Source organism: Pteronotus mesoamericanus, unplaced genomic scaffold (assembly GCF_021234165.1).
Source record: "Pteronotus mesoamericanus isolate MK-2021 breed Mesoamerican mustached bat unplaced genomic scaffold, CSHL_Meso_final contig_169, whole genome shotgun sequence".
Classification (NCBI taxonomy): domain Eukaryota; kingdom Metazoa; phylum Chordata; class Mammalia; order Chiroptera; family Mormoopidae; genus Pteronotus; species Pteronotus mesoamericanus.
In genome coordinates, this window is record NW_026555068.1 from 21,345,378 (window position 1) to 21,369,707 (window position 24,330).

Consider the following 24,330-nt stretch of genomic DNA (forward strand, 5'->3'; position numbering starts at 1 on the left):
TGCCAGTTGAAAAATTCAGATACTATTTTTAATCAATGTTGCCTTACAATTCATCTCAATACCCAATTTTTACAGTAAAAATTACTTTGTCTAATCTTTACCAAAGTCAGCTACTTTACTAATGTAAAACAGAAAATTCCTCAACTGCCACCTTTCTCAAAGGTTTTTTTTTTACTAGATCTAGTAATGTTACAAAATGTATGAACATAAATAAACCTTCCTCCTTTTTACAAGTTTACTCAGAGGAGCAATATTAAGAAATAAATGTCAAAAGGAGGAGCAGCAAGAGAAACACAGAACCTATATACTACATAGGTTGGATTCACTTAATGAATAAGAAAAAAAAGAGAGAGATGAATATAAGGAAAAAAACCCTAAATCTGTAATTTACCTCAATGAGTAATGCAACCATCTTTTTTCCATCAGCTCCTGGATTGGCAAGTTTGTTAAATTCCAAATCAAAATAGAGCTTGCAGACAGCATTTTCAGGAATGACTTCATAGCAGTGTAAGAGATTTTTTCTGAAATGAATAATTCATGATTGTTAGGTTTATATCATATACCTTTTAAAGCACAGAACTTGACCTCATATCTCAAGATAGTACATTAATGGTTTTAATTACATATAAAGATGACATAATGAAAACGCGATGAAGTGAACTACTTACCACAGGTTTATGGACCGTAGTATTAGGAGTTTCCATCAAACAGATCTAACAACCATATTCTGTAATGTTATTCAACTAGAAAATATGCTCAACTTCATACTGTTATTTATTCACAGATGATTTTGATATTGTATAACACTTCAGTATTTTTTTTTGGTGTCACCATGAAGCAAATTTTGTTTGAGAACTTTCTCAAGTTGGATCCCAAAATTACATATTCTTAGGATCCCATGAACTTTTTAATGAGAATTTTTAATTTATGTATTTTCATTAGGAAAATAAAATTTTAAAAATTAGTTAAAAACATTCAGAATCACCTAACTTGAATGAGCTTTCAATGCTCACGTTTGCAGTTACATTCTTGCTGGCTTCAACAGGTATAACTTTCACAAAGGTTAGTAAGAACAGATGCTGACTTAGTAAGTAAATGGTAACTTGGGCTCAGTGAAGTCTGGATGGCTTCACAGTACACAAGCACACAAGTACAAGGCTTCCAGTAATCTGGACAAGGAAAAGTGATGAGGGAATTGTGTCATCCTTTGGCACAGACAGTACGGAAACTCAACACACACTCTTTCTCTCCATCTCTCCACCTCTCGCTCGCTCTCTCTCTCTCTCTCTCTCTCTCCCCCCCTTCTCCCAAAGCTTGGTGAGGTAATTCAATGTTGCTATGACAAGGAAGCTCCAGAATTCAATTCTAATAGTAAGGGGGTAGTGACTAATGATGTGATTGAGAACTATCAAAGCCAATTCAGCCTGAATTCATTTCAGAAACATTACTAGATGAAGGAAATTAACTTAAGATGTTGTCCTTTACAAACTACTTACCGGGACTTATAATAAAACCAAAATTGAATATAGGTTGTTACGAGGTAAATACGTTGTCCATCGCCCACTTCACGTTCCAAAGCAAATACGTGAACATCCTTTATAAAATCAAAAGTATCCAAAAATTAATAAAATGAAAACCTAAAATCATTATAGCTATTAAATGTTCATAAAGAACTTTACTATTCAAATTTTCAAAGGGATTTGAACATTTATATTAAAAACAAAAATGATCACTAGATCTATGCCAATCAAAACATAGTTACTTTATTTATTCTTAGTCACTCAAGTAATATTTGTTCAAGACAGAAATAATTAGAATATTCAAATTAAAGAGAAAAATCAGTTTTCAAATTTCATTTTCATTTGCTAGTTTATGAAATTAAACTTATCTATAAAACAACCTAAACTTTATAAATTAATGTGCTAATATTAGTAAATTCTTTTATAGATATAAAAACATGTGGTAACCAATTTTTTAATGGAATACTCGTAAGTCAATCTTAAAAGCTTAGAGGAAGTGTTATAATGCTTAACTTTAATAAGTAACTATAAATTGTCTTTTCTTGGAGAAACCAATCTTTTTAAAGTTAATTGCTGTGGCACTTGATATAACTGTCTGTGTCTGCTGCCATAAAGAGCTCCTTCCAATGAAGGAATACTCAATTTCTTCTTAGCCTAAGTAGTTCCCACTTAGCTAAAGGTAGCTGTTGAACCTATATAGGGACTAACTTCATTTTCATTAGTGAGAAATCAAAGGAGAACTAAGTTGCTTAACCCTGTTAAAAATCTTGAGATAAATTTTATAAACTGGTAATTGGTTAAATCCAGCAATCATATTCCTCTGTATATTTTTAAATTCAAGATCAAATGAACCTGTCAGTATTTTAATTTATGATACCTGAATTTGGTTTACACAGAATGAGCATGAAAAGTGTTTCTTATAGTTCCTAAACTATTCTGATAGGATCCGAGTTTCTCCTTACAAGGCAAAGAAGGGTCCTCTTCCCAAAAAACTTGTAGCACTTTGAGTTTTTACGTTGCATCAATGATTGGAATCACAATATATTTATGCTACATTTCACGTACGCATCTTTTCATTAAACCGTGGACCCTTGAGCAACGCAGGGGTCAGCGCATTGACCCACACAGTCAAAATCTGTGTATAACTTTTGACTCCCCAAAACTTATCTACTGTTGAGCAGAAGTCTTACCAATAACAAAAACAGTCAATTAACACACATTTTGTATATGTGCAGGCACATCTTGTTTTATTGCCCTTCACTTCACTGCGCTTCACAGGTGGGTGCTTTATAAACTGAAGGCAAGACCCTCCACCACCAGCAAGATCACCACTTGCTTTACTGAAATACTTTACTGTGGTGGTCTAGAACCAAACCCCAATATATGAGGTATGCTTGTATTACACACTGTATTTGTACAATAAAGTAAGCTAGTGAAAAGAAACTATTAGGAAAATTATAAAAATGAGAAAATATATTTATAGTATATACTAAAAAAAAATCTGGGAACAGGTGAACCCGCACAATTCAAACCTGCTCGTGGGTCTGCTGCACTTCCTTGTATTCCCCTCATTGCCCCCCAAAAAAAGGATGTGCAATACACATCCGTTTTTGATTATTTGTGAGCACTACGCCCCTTGTGAGTCTAGCTAGCACGTAGCAAGCACTTCTTTCCACTTGCTTAATGTGTTGGAAATTGTTAAAGATAAACCTGCTCTATGACTCCAAAGCACAAAAGGAGATAAAAGAAAGATAAATACGTATGCTTTGTATGATGTAAGTTCTAGAGTTTATTAAATCTATGCTATAATATTCGAGACATTTTCATTTCTTATTGTTTAAATTCAATTCTCCATTCCCTAATTTCATCCTTAAAAATCTCATACTCCACTCATTCATTTCCTTGTATTTCTGAATTGTTTTAGTTTTATTCTTAAAAACTGGGTCATTATATTATTTTTTGGTCCATGAATATGGTCACTCTTCCTCAAAGCACTGCTCCATTTAAATGTCATTACAATTTTTAAAAACTAATTGGCAGTAGATAATATCATTCTTTTTCATTAGTAATATAAACTCAATGGCTAATGATTCATAGGGACAGTTTTCCTAAATCATGTGATACTAAGACCACAATTAAATTCTTTTGCTAGATACGTGGCCTGAAGTAAACATAAATGATAGGTTTTTTAAAGAAATCTTACAGTACAGTAGTTCTACAAAAACGTAGGAGATGAAAAAATTACCTCTTTACAGCTTTTAACAAAATCAAAAGCTTGAGTTTGCCGAGGAAACAGCTGCCAAACAGGGGATGGCTCTTCTGGCTTGTACAGCCTGGGGGCGTACACCGAGGGCAATGGGTTCCTCTCATACTGGGATGCTTTTTCTTCAATTTGCTTCAGTTTTTCTTCCCATTTTCTCTTCATTGGTTCAGGAGTGTGGGGAGACTAAATCTTATCCCATGTAAAGTTTCTATCAATTACTATTAAGACAAAAAAGCAAGGACATTAACATCTTTGTTTAGACTATATTTTGTTTGGTAAAACTTCAAAACTCATTTCCTAGTCTGCTTTCTATTTCATGTTTCGCATGAAGTTTTAATGTACACAAGGACAGAACTGGGTATTAGAAACCATTAGACCCTGGCTCTTCCATCTAAGAGCACTGTGGTCCTGGACAAGTTAATGAAGCTCCTTGAATCTTACTCAACTGCAAAGTGAAAACTGGTATCTTTTTGAATACTTTATGTAGTTATCTTGAGGACAAATATAATAAGACATATGAAAATGTTTTGTAAATTACAAAGCCTCATGTAGATGTGTTTTTGTACCATTTCGGTTTCTGTTATAACCATTTTATTGCAATAAGCACTACCTTCCCCAGCTGGTGCTACTTTCTGCGTTGGCCGTCACTCTTGTGCTGTTATTTGTTAGTGTAGAGTTCACGTCTAGGCTCCCCTGTGCAGTTCTCAGCTCTCCTTTCCTCTGCTTCTGTTTGTTGCTCTTACCTCTCAGCACAACTGTTAGCTGGGAGGATAACTCAGTGTACGAATGGGAATTACATTAGTGGCTAGTTTTGCTTTGGGATGTCTATAATAATCGTAAGTCTGATTTTAAAAAGGAATAAATAAATCTTTACTTATGTGTGTTAACTTAATGACTGCATTTTATGATAAGTCGATGTGAATGGCTGTATTTTAACTCCTGTTTTTTTATGACATTTGTTTCTGTTTGCACACAATGCCTTCATGTTAGTCATGCCAAGGTAAGGAGGCTAGGCAATACGCAATACTTTTCCAACTTGGGATTCATGCTTTATTTACAAAGGAAAAAGGATAAGTTTTCAGAAAGGGCAAAGGGGGTTTCTACTGCAGATCAAAAAGGGCACAAATTCTTTGCCATTCCTCTCATTATGAGATGCCCCCTTAGCTCATTTCCACGCTGAAACCTGGGCTTGGCCATATAACTTGCTTTGGCCAGGTCACGTCAACAAAAGTAAAGCAGAGGTTTAATAAGTGCTCTTGCATTGTATCGGGCTACCTTGGAGTCCTTCCTTGAGGTCACCACGCTATCACTCAAGCCTCAGAGAGGACACAAGGCGCCCCCATGAGCAGCCAGCACCGACTACCAGTTATGTGAGTTAGGCCGTTTTGGATTACGCAAGCATCGTCTGAAGTCCACGCAGGAGTACAGGAGTAGGCCCAAGTGAGTCCAGGTGACACCTGCCAAAGCACAGCCCAGTCAGCCCACAGAACAGTAAGAAAAAAATTTTTTTTTCAGGCTAGTAGGTTTTGGCCTGGTTTTTAAACAGAAATAGATAACTGATAAAGTTTCCCTCTTGGTTAATATTATCTACATCCTAATTTTTCTAAGTAGAAAACACATATACTGTTTTTATTAAGTGAAATAGTGATATATACTAAGGCATTTGAGGGTAAAATTTCTATTTACCCCTGGCAATGTCTTTCCAGTACTTGTACTTGCCAAGTTGATAAATATTCTCTGGAATTTTAACAGAAAATTCTGTGATAACACAAACTCACTGGCAAACAATATATTCCCTCGAAGAAAAAAAATAGAATCACCCTAAAAGATTAAGAGAGGGTAGGAATGTCATGACATAGTTAGAAAATAAATATTATTCATAGATTTCAAATTTAACTTCAAACATAAGACCTAAGAAAGAGTATGCTTCTCTCAAAGTTACAGCTAATCCACATGAAAATTATAAAGTTTAAATCAATAAAAAAATATAACAGATATACTTAGGAAAAGAATGTAATTTCATTGGACTGAAGAGATGGGGCAATTTTTAATAAAACTGCTTTAATTTTTCAATACAAAGTGATCTCGCTCCTTAATGCTAGATTCCGAGTGTTCGGTTCAGTTTAATCTTCACATACAGATAAAAATCCCCCACATTTAGACGATCTGACTGAGAAACTGCCTTCTTCTATGAAATTTAATGTTTAATAAAGCCCAATGATTACTTAATGAAGCAAATAAACACAGAATGCAATCAGATGTGGGTTACCATGTGGATGGTCACACTTAATGACATTGAGCAGGAAAACATTTTTCTGATTTTGCAAAAATATTGGTACGACCACGAGCGTGTTTCATACTTGAAAGTCATGGAATCACAGTAGGAAGAGGAGCTCAATAAACGTCATGCCCTCATGTTATTTGCAGTCTGAAAATTTTAACAGCTGGGTTGAGGGTGAGAAGACAACTGGAGCTTGGACTATTCCAGCAGGAGGGCAGAGGGGCAAAGTAAGGGCCCCAAGAACAGGAATGCACTTGGCATTCTGGTTTGGGATAATCGTATTCTACATCCCTACCCCCTGGGAGAACCATTTCAGAAATGCTTTTAATTCCTGCTGGAGAAAGAGTTCTGCCTGTCTTTTATAGAACTGTATGGCAAAACCATTTTACATAGGGACCGTAACTGTTTTTGACTAACAGTTTCCAAATTCCACAGAAAAATATTTGCTGTATTTTGAAATAGTGGGCTTTTAAGAGCTCTATTATTTATTCCTAAGCACTGCACCAGAAACTTTTCTTAGCCATGTTTGATACAAGTTTGCAATTAAAGGTGGTCAGGCTAGAAAGCAGGCAAGCCTACTCTAAGACAGAGTAACTGCAGGGGGAGAAAGGGCATCGAGAAGGGAGGTGGAGAGATGACTCAGACCCGCAAGCTGCACAGCCCTGGTTCCTCCTTCCAGATTTATGCCGACGTGCTCGGGTATGACTTCTGAAGGCCTGGTGCTGGGGAACAGCTGGACCAGGGGCACAGGCCTCCTGACGACGGGCTTCAGGGGAGATCTGGAGCCTGCCGTTGCCATGCTTGTCCCTAGCCCAGCTCAACTGGTTTGTTTTGGGGGCTTTGCGTTTTGTTTTTGTTTTTTTTTGGGGGGGGGGTTCCCTAATCACAAGTCAATTATTCTTCCCCAACTCCAATTTTTCCCTCTGCCCTGAGAATTGATATATCGGTGTTTTGTGTTTTCTGACAGATGTGTTCCAGTTCTAGTGTTTGGTAAAGTTCTTGTACTTGGCAATGTTTTCTTAATATAATCCCTTTTACGGCCCCTTGGTATACATGTATGCTATTGCTTCCACTGCTCAAGTATTCACAATAAAGTATGTGACTAAAATTAATTCATAGTAATATTATTATAGAAGTTTACTTTCCAGATGAATAACACCTTAAGAAATTAAATAAAATTAATTGCCTGAATTTTGTTTTTTTTCGCCACTTCCCTTTGCCTGCCTAAGCTTGGAAAGAAGTAACGCCTACTTAAATTTCCTAAAAGTCTCCAATAAGGGGTAAGACATATTGCTCTTTTCCCGTTCCCGCTGTGCACCATCCCCACGGGCCTCCGCGCTGCCAGCCTCCCCGCCCTTCAATGCATTCTGACAACTGCTGACAGGGACAGCGAACGACGGCGCAGAGCGTCACTCAGTTCGCACTTCGGCGTGGCTCCAGAGTGCAGACTCTGTCCAGAGTCTAGACCTAAGCCAGTTACCCCGTTCGCTTCTGGCTCTTTAGCCTTCTCACCTTGTGAATGATAAGGACACTCCCCGCACCTGGCCGCCAAGGCCCCCCATGCCTTTCCCGTTGTCTTCCCCTGCTCCGGCCAGATCAAGCGCTGCCACCTGTGCGACCCTCTGTGCGAAGACATTACTAACACTGGTGACGGCAGCGGGCCTGACCTGAGCCGGTGGGCACGCGATGCAACACAGACCAGGCACCATAGCCACGGCCGCTTGAAACCTTCCCGGTCCTATTAACCAATGTCACCCCCACTGAATGCAATAAAAATCACATACAAAAGAAAAAAAAAATTACTGACTCAGAAGGCAGTGCCTCCAACTAACTGCCTGCTATAAACTTTCTGTAGACCAAGTAAATCCATGTACTTCACGGGGAAACAGAGAACTCCTGCTGCTGCTGCTCTACCTGGGGCATCGTTGGGTAGGAAAGGCGAGCACGAAGGGTTTGGGGGCCCCAGGGGGCGCTCCCAGGGCCTGCCTCAAAAACACCCGCAGGCCGACCCTGCTAGGGGTGCCCGGGGGTCCTAGCTCCAGATTTACTGCAGCCAAAAAAGGACGGCGAACGCCGGTCCTCTCTTAAATTAGGGGGGTGGGGGGGATTATTAAGAAAGGCCTAAATTTTATTCCTGGGATCCGAGCCTAACTCCTGTTTAACCCTTCTTTTAGCAAAAGCAACCCCCTTGCCCTTTTTAAGCCCGGGTGGGGATTGGAACCCCCCACGTCCCAGGGCTGTTGGAAGACGAAAAGGTGAAAATACAAGAGCACAGAAGCAGCACTCTGCAAATGGTCGCCACGCATATAATTACCGACGTGCATTTATGTACAAAAACGTCGCCCCGGATTTCCGCCAGAGCAGGCACTAGTGTTGGGGGCCCGCCGGTCCTTAACAGGGGGTCCCTGATTTGTCAGAACGTGCTCAGCGCCTAGAAATCGGATGCAGGACTGTTGCCAATTGCGCTGGTACAGTCTTCAGCGAAAACAATTCAGGGTTTGTGTCGGGTCGGAAGGGGTTCGCGACGCCCAGCGGGCGGGGAACCGGGCGGGGCAGCTCAGGCTTTTGATTTAGGTCGCCGGAGGGGCTGCAGAGAATGCCGGCGGGGGGCGCGGGCCGCTCCCCTCCAGCCGCAGTTCGCACTGGGCGTCAGGTCCACCCCCCGCGGCGCGGCGCGGCGCGGCCTTCCGGTCCCCCTCGGTTTACCTCCAGAAGCGGGCTCCGTGGGGGAAGGCGCCCATTCCCCGCGGCTGGCAGGCACCGGGAGACAGTCTGCGCGGGGGCGGAGCGTCCCGGTAAGGCGGGAGTGCGCGGGCCAATGAGGGAGCGGCGGGGGCGGGGCGGGGCGCGCTCGGCCCCCCGGTGACGTGTCGGCTCCGGGTGAAGCGCGCGGCGCTGAGGGGGCGGGGCCAGCGCGGCTCAGCCAGCCTCCTTCAGCCCGGGTGCAGACACCCTGGAGGCGCGGAGAGGGGCGAGTGGTTGGCTCCTGTGTGGCTGCTGTGCGGTGAGTGCTGCTCTCGCCCCTTCTCGCCGCGGGGCCGTCAGCTCTGGACCCGCTCCCTCCATCCTTCCAAGCCCAGCGCCCACCGCTGGGACCTGCCCGCGCCTGCAGCTGCTCCGAGGTGACGGAGGAGACGGGCACGGTCCAGGCAGCGGATCCTTTGTTTTTGCAACGCCGAGGGGTGCGGGGACGTGCACTGAAGCCCGGAGAGCGAGTCCCGGCCGGGGAGTGGGGCAGGCGGGCGGGAGGCCGGGCCGGGGATGTGGAGGCCGGGCCGATGATCGAGAGGTCGAGCTAGGAGAGTCCAGGCCGGTGGTGAGGGGCAGGGAGGTGGGCGGGAGGCCGGGCGGGGGCGCCGAGGCCCGGTTAGCAGGAGGCTGCACCCGGGTCGCGGAGCCCGGTGCGGAAAGGCGAGGAGGCCGGGCCCGGGAGCGACAGGCAGCGGATGCTTGGAAAGTTAAGAGTGGCCAGGACCACAGGCTGAGGTTTGGATCGAGAAGGGTGGAGTGGAAGAACTAAGGCGAGAAACAACGGCCGTAGAGCAGGAGGCAGATGTGGTGCTGTGTTTGGGGCGCTGGCCCTCGGGGCTGATCCTCGCATTATTGGAAGAGGGTTTGGTCTTTGCTAACCACCCTGTCTCGGGCTTAGATTTTCTCGCTTTGACTGTGTGACTCAGTTTTCCAGAGAAGTAATTTGAAAACTTGAAACTCCATTTCCTTTTCAGACCTCGTGAATCCTTCCAGCTCAGCCCTGTGACTATGTATCCAAAGCCAAAGTCACCTGCGAGCTGCTTTGAAATGCACCCCCGCCCCCCTCTTCCAGGCCATGTTGAATAAGGGTGCGTTTCTCGCCCTGGTCACTCTTTCTTTTTAATGTGTCTTGCTCCTCGGGCAGCTGCTGCTTTCCTTGTGACACCCAAGCCAACAGACAAAAACAGTCTTAACTGTCACTCCCAGCTCCTTCCCCAGTTAGCCACCAAACCTCCTTGACCTAAATGTCCACTAGATCTGTCCAGTTCTCTGCATCACTGGCTCAAGCGACCGTAGGCTCTCACCTGGCTACAGCAGCTCGTCCTTGGTCTCCACACTTCCAGAACCGTATACCTTCTGCCCCTCACCAGTGCATCCTGGGGAGGCACGCTGAGAGGTCTTCCCAAAATAAAAATCTAGAAAGCTGCTTCTTTGCCTGTGGGATAAACCCAGGTCCTGAACATGGTTGACAAAGCCAAGCACAGGTTGGCTCCGCGGTCTCCTCCCCTGCCTTACCTTTTGTTATAGCACCTTTTCACTTTCTGCATAGCCATTCGGATCTTCATACCCATCCTGCGCCTGAAACGCTCTTGCACTGCCTCTCTCCCTCCGTCACATCACATTTGCTTGAGGAACTTTTACTTATGCTTCTGTTCTCATTAAACATGTAAGCATTGAGCTTTCCTGTTATATATGCCTTTTGTGTGTGTCATTTCCTAAGGGGGAAAAGTAATATCCTTTGCAGTTGCTTGTATACTGTCTTTCCTACTGGCCTGTAAACAAATTTCATGGGGGTCTGTTTATCTCATTCTCTTTTTCCTTATTGTCTTTCCCCATAACAAATGCCCACACAACAAAATTATGCTTTTTAGTAAGTATGCCCTGTCCAGAAAAAATAAACTTGTTGTAGGATTACTTAGCAAATTCTAATTAAAAGGTGTGGATTACAATGGAATGGTAAGGGGTGAAATACGGAGTTGCTGTAACAATGTGAGTGTGCAAGATAGTAATAGGTGCTAAGCAAAGTGGTTAGACCAGCCTGTATCAGAGTGTGCTCAGCTAGTGTGAACGTGTTGTACGTACACGGTCTCTAAGAATGAAATGTAAAGCGTAAATCGTTGCTCTCACACCCTGATGTTTGAGCCTTGGTTTTGCTTTGCTCATATCCAAAAGAAGACTGTTGAAAGTTACGTTGTGTTTTAATGAATGAATGAACAATTTATTGGAGTTTGGCAATAAAACTTATTCATGGTAAAAAAAAAAAAGAGATGAAACACTGTACCTAATTAAATCAGATTTGCTTTTGCTATCCTGAAGAAAAGCCTTGCCTCCTGCGGTTTTAGAAGACTGACTTCTTATCTGATATAGACATTTACAATACTTCTTTGCCATTTTGCTTTCAAACCGAATTTAACACAATCTCTTACTGCTTCATCCCCCTTCTGATGCTAGAAAGCAGTCTTTATTTTCATGAATGGCATTAAATCGGTTCTGGTGGGTAGTATTGGATAGTTTTTAAAGCTCTGCCTCAAAGATGAAAAGCACTGGTGTTTGTTGGCCTGGAAAAAGATACAGGAATTCATACACTGTTTGCTACTGTTTGTATCGAACATTTAACGGATAGGAATGCTAATGTTAACGGAGAGGAATAGGTCCTCTGTAGTCAGGTGGCCTGAGGCCGAGTACCAAGGGCTATACTTACTAGCTGGTCCATAAAGTAGGCGTAAGTAACATACATACACCTTGTGAGGTTGTTTGAGTACAAAATGGGATGTCTGTGACCACGCTTTGTAAATCTCTGTGTAATGTTATTTTGTCTGCCTGTTTTGTTCTTGCCTTCCAATTGCTAATAGAGTTTTTGAGTTGGGGTAGAGTAAGATCACAGATAAGATAGCGTGATCCGACACAAACACAAGCACGCCCGGTCTCTGCCACGTCCTCGAAGACCAGTGAGCGTTGGCAGGAGTCCCACAGAGGGATGGGACCACCGTCGCTTTTCCTGCTGGATACATTCGGGCTTTACTACAGTTCTCTGCACACAGTTGGTGTTCAGTAAATTATTATGGGACAAATGAATCAATACTGCTGACACTAACTTTTCTCAGGTTCAAACCTTCTCCGGCAGCCAGAATTCACATAGTCAGGTGGCTGGCAACCCAAGTCCGCTTCAGTGGTTCTCAGCGGGAGGGAGGAGGCCTTACAGGTTTTCTGATTTTTAGAAAAGGTACCCAAGATCCTTCCCTTCCCAAGATCTTCTGTATATCATCCAGAAGACTTAGGTCTCCAAGGACTTTCCCATTTCTCCTTCTGTCCCCACAAAGATACTATGTTAGGACCTCAGGTGAGCAGAAGGCAGACCTGCCAGGCTTGTGGCTTCGAATGGTGGGCAGCACTCTAGTCTCTCATTGGTTTTTGTTTGTGTGGAACAACTGAACTTAATTTCCTTGTGCTTAATTTTATTTGCCTGTAGTGTGTTTTCACCTTCATTACAAAATAAATATTAAAAGATCAACTTTACCAGGTCCAGTGACAACATCCAGTTTTGGTGCTTCTTATAAGTCCCCAAAGAAATTCATTTTACTTTTAGATGCTCCAGCCAACTGAGCCACCCAGCCTTGTCTCATCTTAACTAGAGCTTCTGGGTCATGTATTTTTGTCTCCGTCTCTGAAACTATTGATGGTATTATGCTTTCTGTGTATTACTAAGCTGTGTACAAGAGTGGGAGGCTGCCTTTCAAGCCTTCCTGCCACTTAAAAGTTGCTCAGCCGCGCTAAGCCTCAGTCCGCTGGGCTGTAAAGTGGGGATGATCATAGCTCAGCATGGCTGGAAGGCCTAACGAGGGACACGTAAATAAATAATACACGCATAAGGTACCTTCTACCTGAGTCTGGCCTGTATGAGTCAGTAGTAAAAGGAACTGTTATTATACAACACGTTGTACCCAACGCTCAAGTCACATATGGCATTGTGATTTTTTGACCTTTTCTTTGGATGCCCCTTTTGGTAAATCATATACATTTTTAAAGAGTCATATTGGTGGTGATGATTAAAAAATGAGCAGTGCTTGCTCTTATGTCTCACTTTGAGACTCGGGCAGAGACCAGGCGCCAGGAACAGCCCCTGCGGGGGAGGCTAGCTGGGGAGGGGTTGCGCTCACACTGGCTGTGCCAGTTGAACGTCTCATTGTAAAATCTCTACCATCCTCACACTTCCAAACTAGTCATTTTCAAACCAGGGTTGTTTGTGGCTTTTTTTAAATCAAAATTTTAATACTTTATAACTTCATTTTGAAATTTCAGTTTTAGAAATTAATTTTTACTCCTCCACCTTAACTTGTAGATGATTTATGCTGCTTTACTTATTATTGTGTTGATTGTTGCAGTTCTGACTGTTGTTAAAGGGATCTAGGTACTAGAGGAGATTCTGAGACCCAAGTTCCGGTTGAGTCTCGCTTCAACTGTATACTTAGAACTTTTCTGGGACCTAATAGGTGTTTAGAAATTTTATTTATTATCATCAGCATCCTGAATTGATGGGAACAATTACATCAGTCCAGTCAAAAACAAATAGTGTTAGGTCACTGCTTTGCCAGGATATATATTTTAAAACCCCTATTGTATATCTTCCTATTTATGTTTTGTCAAATGAAAGTGTTCTAAGAACCTAAACTCTGTCATCATCTAGAGCATGAAATTTTCCCTTGAGGGTAATTTTTTATTTTTTATCCTTCTAAGATGAGATCACTATCCCCAGAACAACCCACGCGGCCAGGCCTTAGCTGATGGGTGTGAGATAATGCTGCGTCCTCCGCCTGCTCTGCAGGAAGCCAGCTCCCAGGAGAGAGGAGTTGGTGCTTTCACGCCGCAGAGGCAGATGGCGATAGTCGCGGAGCAAATGTTATACAATTTTTTAGTGCTATACAAAGGTCGACTGATACTGTTGCAGTGGAAATCATTCAGATATTAATAATGAAGGGACAAAACACATGGAGCATTTGTTCCTGAGAAATCTTTATCCAATAGTAAGGCACTGTTTTAAATCCTATTCTGAAAAAATTCATGGTTTTTTTTTTTTTAATTCCACCAACTACCTTTCTGAAACAAAACTATCTCATCTCTCAGTAAAGACAGGATACCTTGTAAGATCAGATAATCCCTGAGATTCCTGTAGCATGTAGACAATGCCCAGCACCGCACAGAAATTATATCTAGAAATTTCCTTTGCCCATTTCCAAGTCGTGGACAGTTTTCCCTGACAGTCCCCACTAGACCCATGACCTTCAGCCAGTGGTCTTCTGTCCTGCTCTGAATTGACCTCTTAGTAAGATGTGAGGCAGTGGAGCACTCCTTGAGACACTTCTGCATGCTTTGTGGACCGCATCCACGGGACCCCGCCCCACCAGCCTCTGTTTAGCCCCTTGCTGGCCCTGCCGCCTCTGGCAGCCCTCTGAGTACCGGAGCGCTCCAGAACTTCTCCAGCCCTGATCTCTCCCTGGGTTCCAGCCTCTTAACCACCGGTACCTGCTGTTCGGCCCTCGTTCAGACTGCCGTCATCACGTGCCAGAACTATTCCAGAAGGCCTTCCATGGGCCTGCGTGCTTCTACTCCAGCCTTTTACAGTTGATTCTCCTCCACCCAGCAGTCAGGGCGGCCCTTTCGCAGCCTGCTGCCTCTCCGCTTCAAACACCCCCAGGGTTTCCCTGGCAGTTCCCGGAGAATCGACGTTTTTCCTGGCTCCCAAGGAAAAACCTGTGTGACCTTGCCTTTCCCACTCCACTTCCCTCCATGCCTTCCCTCCCTTTACCATGCACCAGCTAAGCTGGTCTTTCTGCATCACGAATACACCAGACTCTTTTGGGACTTTGTACTGGCTTGTCCTTCCCCCAGCAAGGACAGCCCCTATTGGTTGCCTTCCTGCCATTTAGATGTCAATATAAATATCACCTCAGAGATCACTTCCCCAACCACCGTAGCTAAAGCAGCTCACACTCCGGTCTCTCTTTTACTGTACCCTGTTTTATTTTCTGCATAGCCCCTACCATCTTATTATCAATCTGTAATTATTCTTAGTTAAAAAAGAAAGAGATTGAGAGGGAGACAGGCTACACTACACACACCTTTACAAAGGCTTGTTCTCGGGTTTGACGCACAGGAGCCTTTAACCACACAGATGCAGCAGAGGGCGGAGGGCAGCCTTGTGTGACAAGGGCCACGTTATGTATCAGTTTGGAGAAATAATCAATATAGTGCAGTGATCTTATAGTGACTGATTTTGACTAACTTCTATTTTCTTTATACTCTAGTATATAAAAGTACCCATGGAGAACACCGAAAACTCAGTGGATTCAAAGTCCATTAAAAATTCAGAAACGTGAGTATTTAATAAATGGATTCCTTGTATCGTTAGAAAAGACGGCTGTGATGCAGCAGACTGGGAGGAGTGGGGAAGCAGGAGGAACAGTGCTTTCTACCTGAACAGCTATGTGGCTTTACAACATGTTAACCTATTTCCTCTGAATCTCACCTTTTTTTTTCAGATTTTATTTATTTATTTTTAGAGAGGGGAAGGGAGGAAGACAGGGAGAGAAAGGTCAGTGTGTGGCTGCCTCTCACACGCCCCCTACTGGGGGCCTGGCCCTCAGCCTAGGAACCCAGGCAGGTGCCCTGATGGGGAGCCGAACCGGTGACGCTTTGGTTCGCAGGCTGGCACTCAGTCCACTGAGCCACACCAGCCAGGGCAACAAATCTCACCTTTAAAATAAAGATTCCACGGAACGGTGGGTAAGATCGAGGGAAAGGCCACACATCCAGTGCCTGGCCCAAACTCCCCAAACTCGGAAGCCCCGCCCCGGAAGCAGCAGGACCTCACAGGAGGGGCAGCTAGCTGCTGTGCCATCCAAGTTGCCCTGCAGGGTGGGAGCTGTTGTGTTTGGGGGAGTCTTTTCTGGCCTGCTGTTTATGAGTTTTAAGACTAAAATGAAATGGCAGTTCTCAACCTGGGGAAGAATTGCCTGGTTATACCATTTATTTTCTCTTTCTTTCTGTTTGGCACAGCCTGTGCATGAATGCTTCCAATAACCAGCAGACAGAGAAAGGAAAAAGATAACACTCTGCAATTTTGCCTGTTATTATCCCTTTGGGATCTCTTATGATACTTTTAATTGTAAAACTTTATTTCTGAGACCTAGCAGTATTATTCTGGACCATCCAGGGAATTATAGACTAATTCTACTACTAAACAACAGCAATACTATTAACAGGTTACCAATAAGAATTTAACTATGATTGCTTAGCAATGGAATTTTCCTAGAAATTAAACTTTGAAATACAATCTCATTTTAGAGGGGTTTTATTTTTCTAAACCCACTTACAGTGATATACACATCTTCTTACCTTTTCATATCCTACAGAACATAATTTAATAGCAAACTGCACGGGAACCCAAAATAGATGGAGATTTGTTGTGACCCTGTGGCGAAGTCTCGCGTTGCTAGGCTTTGGGGGTCTCTGCTCTTTCCCAGGCACAGCCCCACCCAGTCGAGCTCTGCTGCTGCCCTGGAGGAGCACCTGCCCCGCCAGGAGGCAGCCAGAGGGGGTGGGGAATTGCAGCTCTCTGGTCCTTTATCCTCGTGGCCTTCCACACGTCACTCAGCTTTCAGAGTTTTAATGTTCTTATCTGTAACACGTGGGTATCGTCACCTTTCGTTAAGTGTAATAGTCTGTTCCTGACATTGACTTCTTTAGTTTACAATGTACTGTTTTAATCTTTTTCCAACAACTGTTTTAGAATCGTGTGTGGGGTGAAATGGTGTCAGGTGCAGTACAGGGCTGCTCGGACTGCAGAGAGCCATGTGTGTCCGTGACCAGCCCTGTTATTTCCTGATTCGTGGTCTAGGTCAGGGGTCAGGCCGCACTCCACTTTGGTCAGGCTGTCCTGGGACACAGCCACACACACTCCTTTACTTATAGCCCTGGGCTACTTTCACCTGCAGAACGGAGTAGCTGCCGCTTGCACTGGGCCCTGCAAGCCTCGAGTACTCAGTATTTGGCCCTTTTGGAGGAAAAGTTTACTGCCTCTGGTGTAGATAACAGAGGTTTCTCAATGACTTACAGTAGTGATTCTGTGTAGTAATAAGTTATTAATTTGTTCAGCTCATAGGTTTTCAGGAACAATTTAGGAATTGTGTTAAATCTTGTGCTTTGATGCATGTTTGCCTGTTGTTGGTTTCCTGTCATTTCAGGGTAATTTTTAAGACTTTACTCTTACCTTGAGAGATAAAATATTTCACAAAGTTACAAGGGATTTTTTAAAGTATAAAACGTATCTGATGGCGTTTTAATAAGAAGGAGAGGAAACAGGAAGGACAGCGATTAAAAGCCTGCGCGGCGCAGCCCACGCTCTCAGCCGCGGCCCTGCCGCTGTCGGCGTTACTGGGCCTCAGCTCGGCGCTGGGCCTCACGGCGGTCGTGTCCTCACCTGTGAAATGGGCTCAGCAAATGTTAACTGTTCTTACCTGTCATTTGTCATCGAGTGGTGTTAACGAGCCCAGCAGCATCGGTCGTTTGTACCTTTGTAAACCATTGTTTGATTTCCATACAGAAAGCTCTTACATGGCAGCAAGTCACTGGACTCTGGAATATCCTTGGACAGTAGTTACAAAATGGATTATCCTGAAATGGGCGTATGCATAATAATCAATAATAAGAACTTTCATAAAAATACTGGTATGTATCATAACATAATTTTTAACTCTTCAAGTATTTGTACCATTTATATTTGGTGTAATGTGACAGAATAGTATAGATGTTGTTAAACTATGACACAGAGTAGCCATGAAGTAAGAGACAGAGCAGGACTCCGCGGGTTCCTCAGCGCAAATGAACTCTTAGTCTTCTCCACATTGTCACAATGTCTCCTCTTCCAACAGCCAGCCGCCGGCCTGTATGGCGGCGTCTCCGCCCTGCCCCTCGGCAGCCTTTGCCTTTTTAGCCTGCTTGCCTCGTCGGCCTCCCTTGTATTGCTGGTTAGGGTTTCCTCTTCCTGTAGAATCTTACATCGTCGAAGCTGTGCTTTAAGCAGTTGTCATTCCACTCTGCCCCTAAAACATGCTGAGGCCAACAGCATGACTTTGGCCGTAGAGTGAGCTTCTCTTCCGCTTCATGGTCTGAAGGGCAGGTTTTCTGTCCTGCTACTAAGTGCCCGCAGACTAGGACCACAATTCAATCTCCATGTCCTTAACCTTTCCAATAGTAAAACCTTGGGGGAAATGTATAAAAATAACATATACCCATAATAGAAATTTCAGAAATTATAGATTAGCCAAAGAAAAAAAATTAACATCACTCATAATCACACTACTCAGAAATAATATTTTGGAGATAGAGACTTTTTAAAAAGATTTTATTTACTTATTTTTACAGGGAGGAGAAGGGAGGGAGAAAGAGAGGGAGAGAAACTTCAGTGTGTGGTTACCTCTTACGTGCACCCCCTTGCCACTGGGGACCTGGCCTGCAACCCAGGCCTGTGCCCTGACTGGGGATCGAACCAGTGACCCTTTGGTTCACAGGCTGGCACTCAGTCCACTGAGCCACACCAGCCAGAGCGAGACATATTTTTTTCCCTACTTATGGATACTAAATTTACTCAGTTCTATGGTGTATTCCAAATCTGAGTGCCTGATACAATCCAACTGTACGTTTATGGGAAGGTACTATAAAGGAGTGATGAAAGCCCAGGACCCCTGGGTAAAGGTCTACCATTAGCTTTGTTCCTTCCACAAAGTTCCTGAACTCCTGTGTGCTCCGTGTCCCACATCTGTGCAAAGGAAGCCAGTCATGACAACTGTCTCACGGCGGCTGGGAGGGTTCAGGGAGATGACCCAGGGCAGACGGCTGGTGAACAGTGTTCAGTGGTAGTGGTGGGTGGGTGCTTCCTGAAAAGACAGTGTGAAAGTAGTCATGTCTCTTAAAATTGTGAGGAACTTAAAAATCAGAGAAGTATAGTTCCTCTGAGTGTATGAGATGTGTGTTTTGTTAGATACATACTATTTTTTCTTATACAAAAGGAGGATCCTGTCATTCTCCAGTCTTTTTTTAAAAAAATGACCATTTCCCCTGGCAAATTTTAATGGCAACATAGTATTCCATTATATAAATGAATTGTAACTTATTTAAACAAACGGCTCTTTAGGCATTTAAGTTGTTTCTGTTTCTCCCGAAGCAACCAGGAAAGATATCACTGTGACTGTACCACACTGGCATTGGTTACATTATGACAAACTGATGTAGCTTAATTATAAAATGTCTACCGTGCTAAGAAATGAAAAAGACCATTGCTATGATAAGAATAATTGAATTTTCTTAGCATTTGAAAGGAAATTTATTGTGGATTGTGTGAATCACTGAATAGTTCATTTCAGAGCAGTTAATCTTTTTTAAAAACTACAATTAATAGTAATTCTTCCTGTTCTAAGGAATGACGCCTCGGTCTGGTACAGACGTAGATGCGGCAAACCTCAGGGAAACATTCATGAACTTGAAATACGAAGTCAGGAACAAAAACGATCTTACAAAAGAAGAAATGGTGGAATTGATGCGCAGCGGTGAGAAAAAATTAAATGATCTTCGTTGTCCAGTTTTATCCAAGGACAATTTTATTGTCCAAGATCTAGCTATAATTATACGTATAATAATAAAACATAAGAATTGTAGAACTACACTGTAAATAGCTCTGCTATTTACATGTAGTAGATATTCAGTTTCAGGGAAATGATGCAGGAGAGGAAAAAAATCCCTATACAGATTGTATATCTATACATGAGATATATAGATATATAGATATCTCATGTGAGTAAGATAAAAGTTACTCATTCCAGCCCTCTAAAACAGTTTGAGGTATATGGCTTTGCCCCGAGTTTGGTTTAGATGATCTCTTAGTTCTTAGTTGGGGAAAATGTATAAAAATAATATGTTCCCATAACAGAAATTTTATCATTCATCTTATTGCCATATAGTATCTATGAGATTGGTGAATGAAGTTGTCGGGGTTTTTTGTTGTTGTTTTCCTTATTGGTAAATGTTTTTACAGTTTCTGAAGAAGACCACAGCAAAAGGAGCAGTTTTGTTTGTGTGCTTCTAAGCCATGGGGATGAAGGAGTCATTTTTGGAACTAATGGATCTGTTGAGCTGAAAGACTTAACACGCTTTTTCAGAGGGGATCATTGTAAAAGTCTAACCGGAAAACCCAAGCTTTTCATTATTCAGGTAATACATAATCGAGTAGCTTGGTTATTAAGGATGTGTTGAGGATTGATTCACTCAATTGTGGATTATCCAAAGGATTTTATCCCTGGAGCTACTGAACTATTGTTACTTTATTATTTAACTGCCACGAGGAGATAGAGAGTAAATTTTAATTTTGGACTTACCTCAAAAAGATTCTACATAATTAACATCAACTTTGACATAGCCCTCACGTTTCTTCGAAATTAGTTGCGGTGTACGCACTTCCCAGAAGTAAACGTCTCCTCCCTCACCCGCAGGCCTGCCGGGGCACGGAACTGGACTGTGGCATCGAGACGGACAGCAGCGTCGACGAGGACATCACGTGTCAGAAAATACCGGTTGAGGCAGACTTCCTGTACGCGTATTCTACGGCCCCTGGTACGAACGTTACAAATCCTGGGTGTCCTATGTAGATTTTAAGCAATGTCGAGGCAGTTCCAAAGACTGTCAAGATTCTGACATCCGGCCCTGGCCGGTGTGGCTCAGTGGGTTGGGCATCATCCCACAAACCAAAAGGTCTCTGGCTTGATTCTTGGTCAGGGCACATGCCTGGGTTGTGGGCTCGCTTCCTTGGTTGGTGGTGTGCGAGAGGCAACTGACTGATGTTCTTCTCCCTCTCTGTCTCCCTCCCTTCCCCTCTCTCCAAAAATAAAAGAGATCTTTAAAAAAAAAAAAAGATTTTGATATCCATAAAAAATAGCTAACTTGTCTGTATTTTAGGGTACATTAACTGCAGAGTAGTATCAAAAAGTGGTTTTTAGCCAAGTTTGGCTAGAAAGGATGCATATGTAAGAAAGCAACTCACACAGTTTCATTCATGGACTTAATGTCAGATAGGATTCTATATTGTGATATAAGCCAACGTAGAGCTCACCCACTTCTTGGAATAGGGAAGAGGCATGTTTTCCAGGAATTCTTTGATGAATAGCACATGAGAGGGTAGAAGTGGAATGACAGAAAAAAGTACAATAAACACACCGTTTTCCCACTGTGGACTTGACTACTCTGTAATGTGTTACTTTATTAGGATGCCTGACTGTAGACAAATTTAAGACACGCCAATGTGTGGCGCACATAAACAGTTTATTTTTTGGATAAGCCCATAATCTGAGGTAACTCCCTGCTACGCGTAACGGCCCTTTCGCCTCTTCGTCCGCGTGCTTGCCTGCCCTCCCCCTGTGGGAGGGAAGCCCAGGAAGTGGGCCTCTCAGTCATTCGCTGGCGAAGCTTGTCCAGCTTTTTTTTCTCCCTTGCACAGGGAGCGGTGCACAGGAAGCAGCGGTGTCTGCACAACACACATTTCTGTTTTGGGTTTTTTCCTCTCCTGCGTCATTTCCCTGAAACTGAAGCTGTCATTTATTTTTTCTTTTTATGGCTACCAGTACCTATGGGAGCTTATGCTTGTTTTAGTGTCGCGGTAATGTCGTAGTTTATCATCAGATACTCATGGCGTTTGGGTTGCACTTTGCCTTGCAGGTTACTATTCCTGGCGGAATTCCAAGGATGGGTCCTGGTTCATCCAGGCACTCTGCGCGATGCTGAAGCGGTACGCTCACAAGCTGGAGCTTATGCACATCCTTACGCGGGTGAACCGAAAGGTGGCCATCGAGTTTGAGTCCTTTTCCTTCGACGCTAATTTTCATGCAAAGAAACAGATTCCGTGCATTGTGTCTTTGCTCACAAAAGAGCTGTATTTTTATCACTAAAGAAATGTGTGTTGGGTGTTTTTTGTTTCTATGCCAAACGAGGGAAATGATGTAACTAATACTGTATTTCCCATCATTTAAATCTAATCTGGTACCACAGTTTGTACTTTGAAACATGCCACCTTCATAGCAATAGAACTACCATGAAGTTACCTCATACTCAGAATCAGGTGGTCGAAATTGAATTGAATTAGGACTAAATAAATGGTAGTGGCGCAATTGTGAGAGGAACTGATTGTAACTTAACAGCCCTCATAATTGGCAAGTTTTAGTAATTCTATGTTCGTGAAGTTTCGAGTAATTACGGCCAGAGTTAAGCATTGAGTAATGAATTTCAATGGTATCGATATACTCTCGTTTACAAAGTACGCAACCTAGTTTTCACCAGACTACAGAAATGATGCTAGAATAATGTACGGTGATAGGACAAAGTATCTAGAATTTAGGGAGCCACGTGCATGGTGTGAAGACCTTGATTGTGGAATTGGTATTTGGATAAACATTAGCTGTGTTTTGAGATTATTTATCTGAGCATACGGTTTTGTCATGTTTGTCCTAAGCATGTTTGTACCGTAAAGAATCATGTTTAATATAGAAAACTGTTCTACTTGAAAGTGTGAGAAACCTAAGCAGACAGCTTTAAGGCTGCTTGCGTCATTAACGGGAGGGACACGCAGTCAGAACTATGAAGCGCTCCAAGGCAGTGCCCCCGCGCCCGCCCCCCCCCCCCGCCCCCGCTCATGTGTCCTGTGTTCGTCCCTTGCACTCGGAAGAGCTCTTAGGTACTTAACACCTAGAACTGTTGATCAAACCGATAGCATCGTGAATTGGAGAAATTCCATCAGAACATGCTAAAGTACAGCTTTTAGGATAAATAGCAAAAGTGGGGAGAAATCGTAAACGAATCAGTGGGGCACTCTGTAAGTCGGAGGTGGTTTGGGCCTGGCAGAGATACAGCACAGCCTGTGTCATCGACGCAGGACCACAGACTATAGCTTCAGGGAAAGACCTCCAGTTTCTTCCTGTGTCCTGCTGTGCGTGGAGAGTGTCCACAAGGCAGTACCCCCCAAGAAACTGAACCAAATCAGAGACTTGTGAAATGGAAAATTTCCAAAGATGGTGACAGTGACAATAATTTCCATAGTACCCTTCGTAGTGAAATGTTTGAGCGTGTCATTTTCCGCTGAAGTTTACGATCCAAGGACAACGATACTGTTACAATTATATACTGTTCTCTGAAATGAAAGGACCACAACGCACAGGACTTTAGCAGCCATCCAGCCTTCCTGCCCCTCCTTGGTGCCCGGGGAAACTGAAGGCAGCGAGGGGGGCAGCAGTGCAGCCCAGCCCCGGGGGGCCGGGCTCCAAGCCTCCTCCCTCACTCGGGGGGGAGCGAAGAGCCGTCACAGCATCCGCACGTGGGCTCGCGTTTCCTTGGAGAGAGAAACTTGCATTTATAAAGGACAGCTATTTTTTTTCTACTCTGTAACTTTTTCTAAGTAAATGAAGCATGTAACATGATGATTTTGTAAACATTCGTTATTATGAATTTTTATTTCCAAATACAAATTCTGACAAAATTACCAACACGTTCAAGTGTTTTCTGTTGTTCCTGTTGTGTGACCAATGGAAGTGAAAATACTTTCGAACCAATGGCTTAATTTGGAAGGGCCAAAGCGTTTACAAAGGAGCCTAGGATCACATAGTTTGAGACGGCAGCGCGTTACCCCGTAGGATAAGCAGGAACCTGCTCTTCCCCGGCCCTCTCAGAAGGCCCTGTTCTTAAAAAGACCCTGAGCCCAGGAAGGATACTAGGTTTGCATAGATCACAGTCCCTAACATGACCCCATTTTTGTTTGTTTCTTTGCTCTGTGGAGAAGCAACAGTGGAAAGGATATTGCTGAAATGAAACATTTTGTGCCCCGTAAATTTTAGATACGGCTTAAGTTGTGGGGGAGAACGTGGGGAACACGCAACCAACCATTGGCGTTTGGTGATGGCCACCTCTGGGAGGTGGTGCTGTGACAGGGAAAGATGGTCCTTTTTTATAGGTACATACTTAGAAAAGAATATAGGGAGTGTGAACACGGAGGTTTTAAATTTCTTCCTGTATTTCTATAATGAATAGATAGTACTTTTAAGTCAGAAAACTAAATCAAATTCTCCTGATTAGGAATAGGAGATTTCAGTTTCCAAGGAGCAGAGGGTGGCAGGAATAACATTTTTAAGACTCTTTTAAAGCTAGAGTTCTGTAATGCGTTGAGTAAAATTGACCCCATTCTAATTTCTCTGCTATATAAGGAGTCCTAGATATTCAAAAGAAAAAGACCGTGCTGACCGGCGTGATTTAGTTGATTGGCGTCATTCCACAAAATGAAAGGTCGCTCTTTTGATTCCCCATCAGGGCACATGCTTGGGTTTTGGGTTTGGTCTCCAGTCAAGGCGTGTATGAGGCAAATAATATATGTTTCTCTCCCTCTCTTTCTTCCTCCCTTTCCTTCTCTCTAAAAAATAAATAAAATCTTT

The 24,330-nt window shown here is 43.2% G+C and overlaps 2 protein-coding genes across 3 annotated transcripts in view; one reads left to right on the forward strand and one right to left on the reverse strand.

The window, feature by feature from the left end:
• PRIMPOL (primase and DNA directed polymerase) overlaps positions 1-8,849 on the reverse strand; it is a 33,735-nt gene extending 24,886 nt beyond the window's left edge. The window contains 4 exon segments of the mRNA XM_054566176.1: positions 392-521; positions 1,497-1,594; positions 3,766-4,001; positions 8,771-8,849. Coding sequence (XP_054422151.1) covers positions 392-521; positions 1,497-1,594; positions 3,766-3,945 — 408 coding nt within the window. The 5' untranslated portion in view covers positions 3,946-4,001; positions 8,771-8,849.
• A 164-nt stretch (positions 8,850-9,013) lies between these two features.
• CASP3 (caspase 3) lies at positions 9,014-22,526 on the forward strand. 2 transcript variants are annotated; one of them, XM_054566180.1, is made up of 7 exons: positions 9,014-9,068; positions 15,118-15,185; positions 17,415-17,539; positions 19,288-19,416; positions 19,902-20,077; positions 20,356-20,476; positions 21,575-22,526. In XM_054566180.1, the coding sequence occupies exons 2-7, from the start codon at positions 15,133-15,135 to the stop codon at positions 21,802-21,804; spliced, it is 834 nt and encodes a 277-aa protein (XP_054422155.1). In that variant the 5' UTR covers positions 9,014-9,068; positions 15,118-15,132; the 3' UTR covers positions 21,805-22,526. The 2 variants fall into 2 exon arrangements, with proteins under 2 accessions (XP_054422155.1, XP_054422154.1); XM_054566179.1 differs by lacking the exon at positions 9,014-9,068 and adding an exon at positions 13,789-13,836.
• The last annotated feature ends 1,804 nt before the right edge of the window (positions 22,527-24,330 follow it).

Excerpts from the sequence above, each read along its gene's own strand:
- CASP3 (XM_054566179.1), top strand. The coding sequence starts at position 13,801 with ATGGAGCATTTGTTCCTGAGAAATCTTTATCCAATA. Across the intron at positions 13,837-15,117 it reads TGAGAAATCTTTATCCAATA|TATATAAAAGTACCCATGGA; the intron begins GTAAGGCACTGT and ends TTTATACTCTAG. Across the intron at positions 20,477-21,574 it reads CGCGTATTCTACGGCCCCTG|GTTACTATTCCTGGCGGAAT; the intron begins GTACGAACGTTA and ends TTTGCCTTGCAG.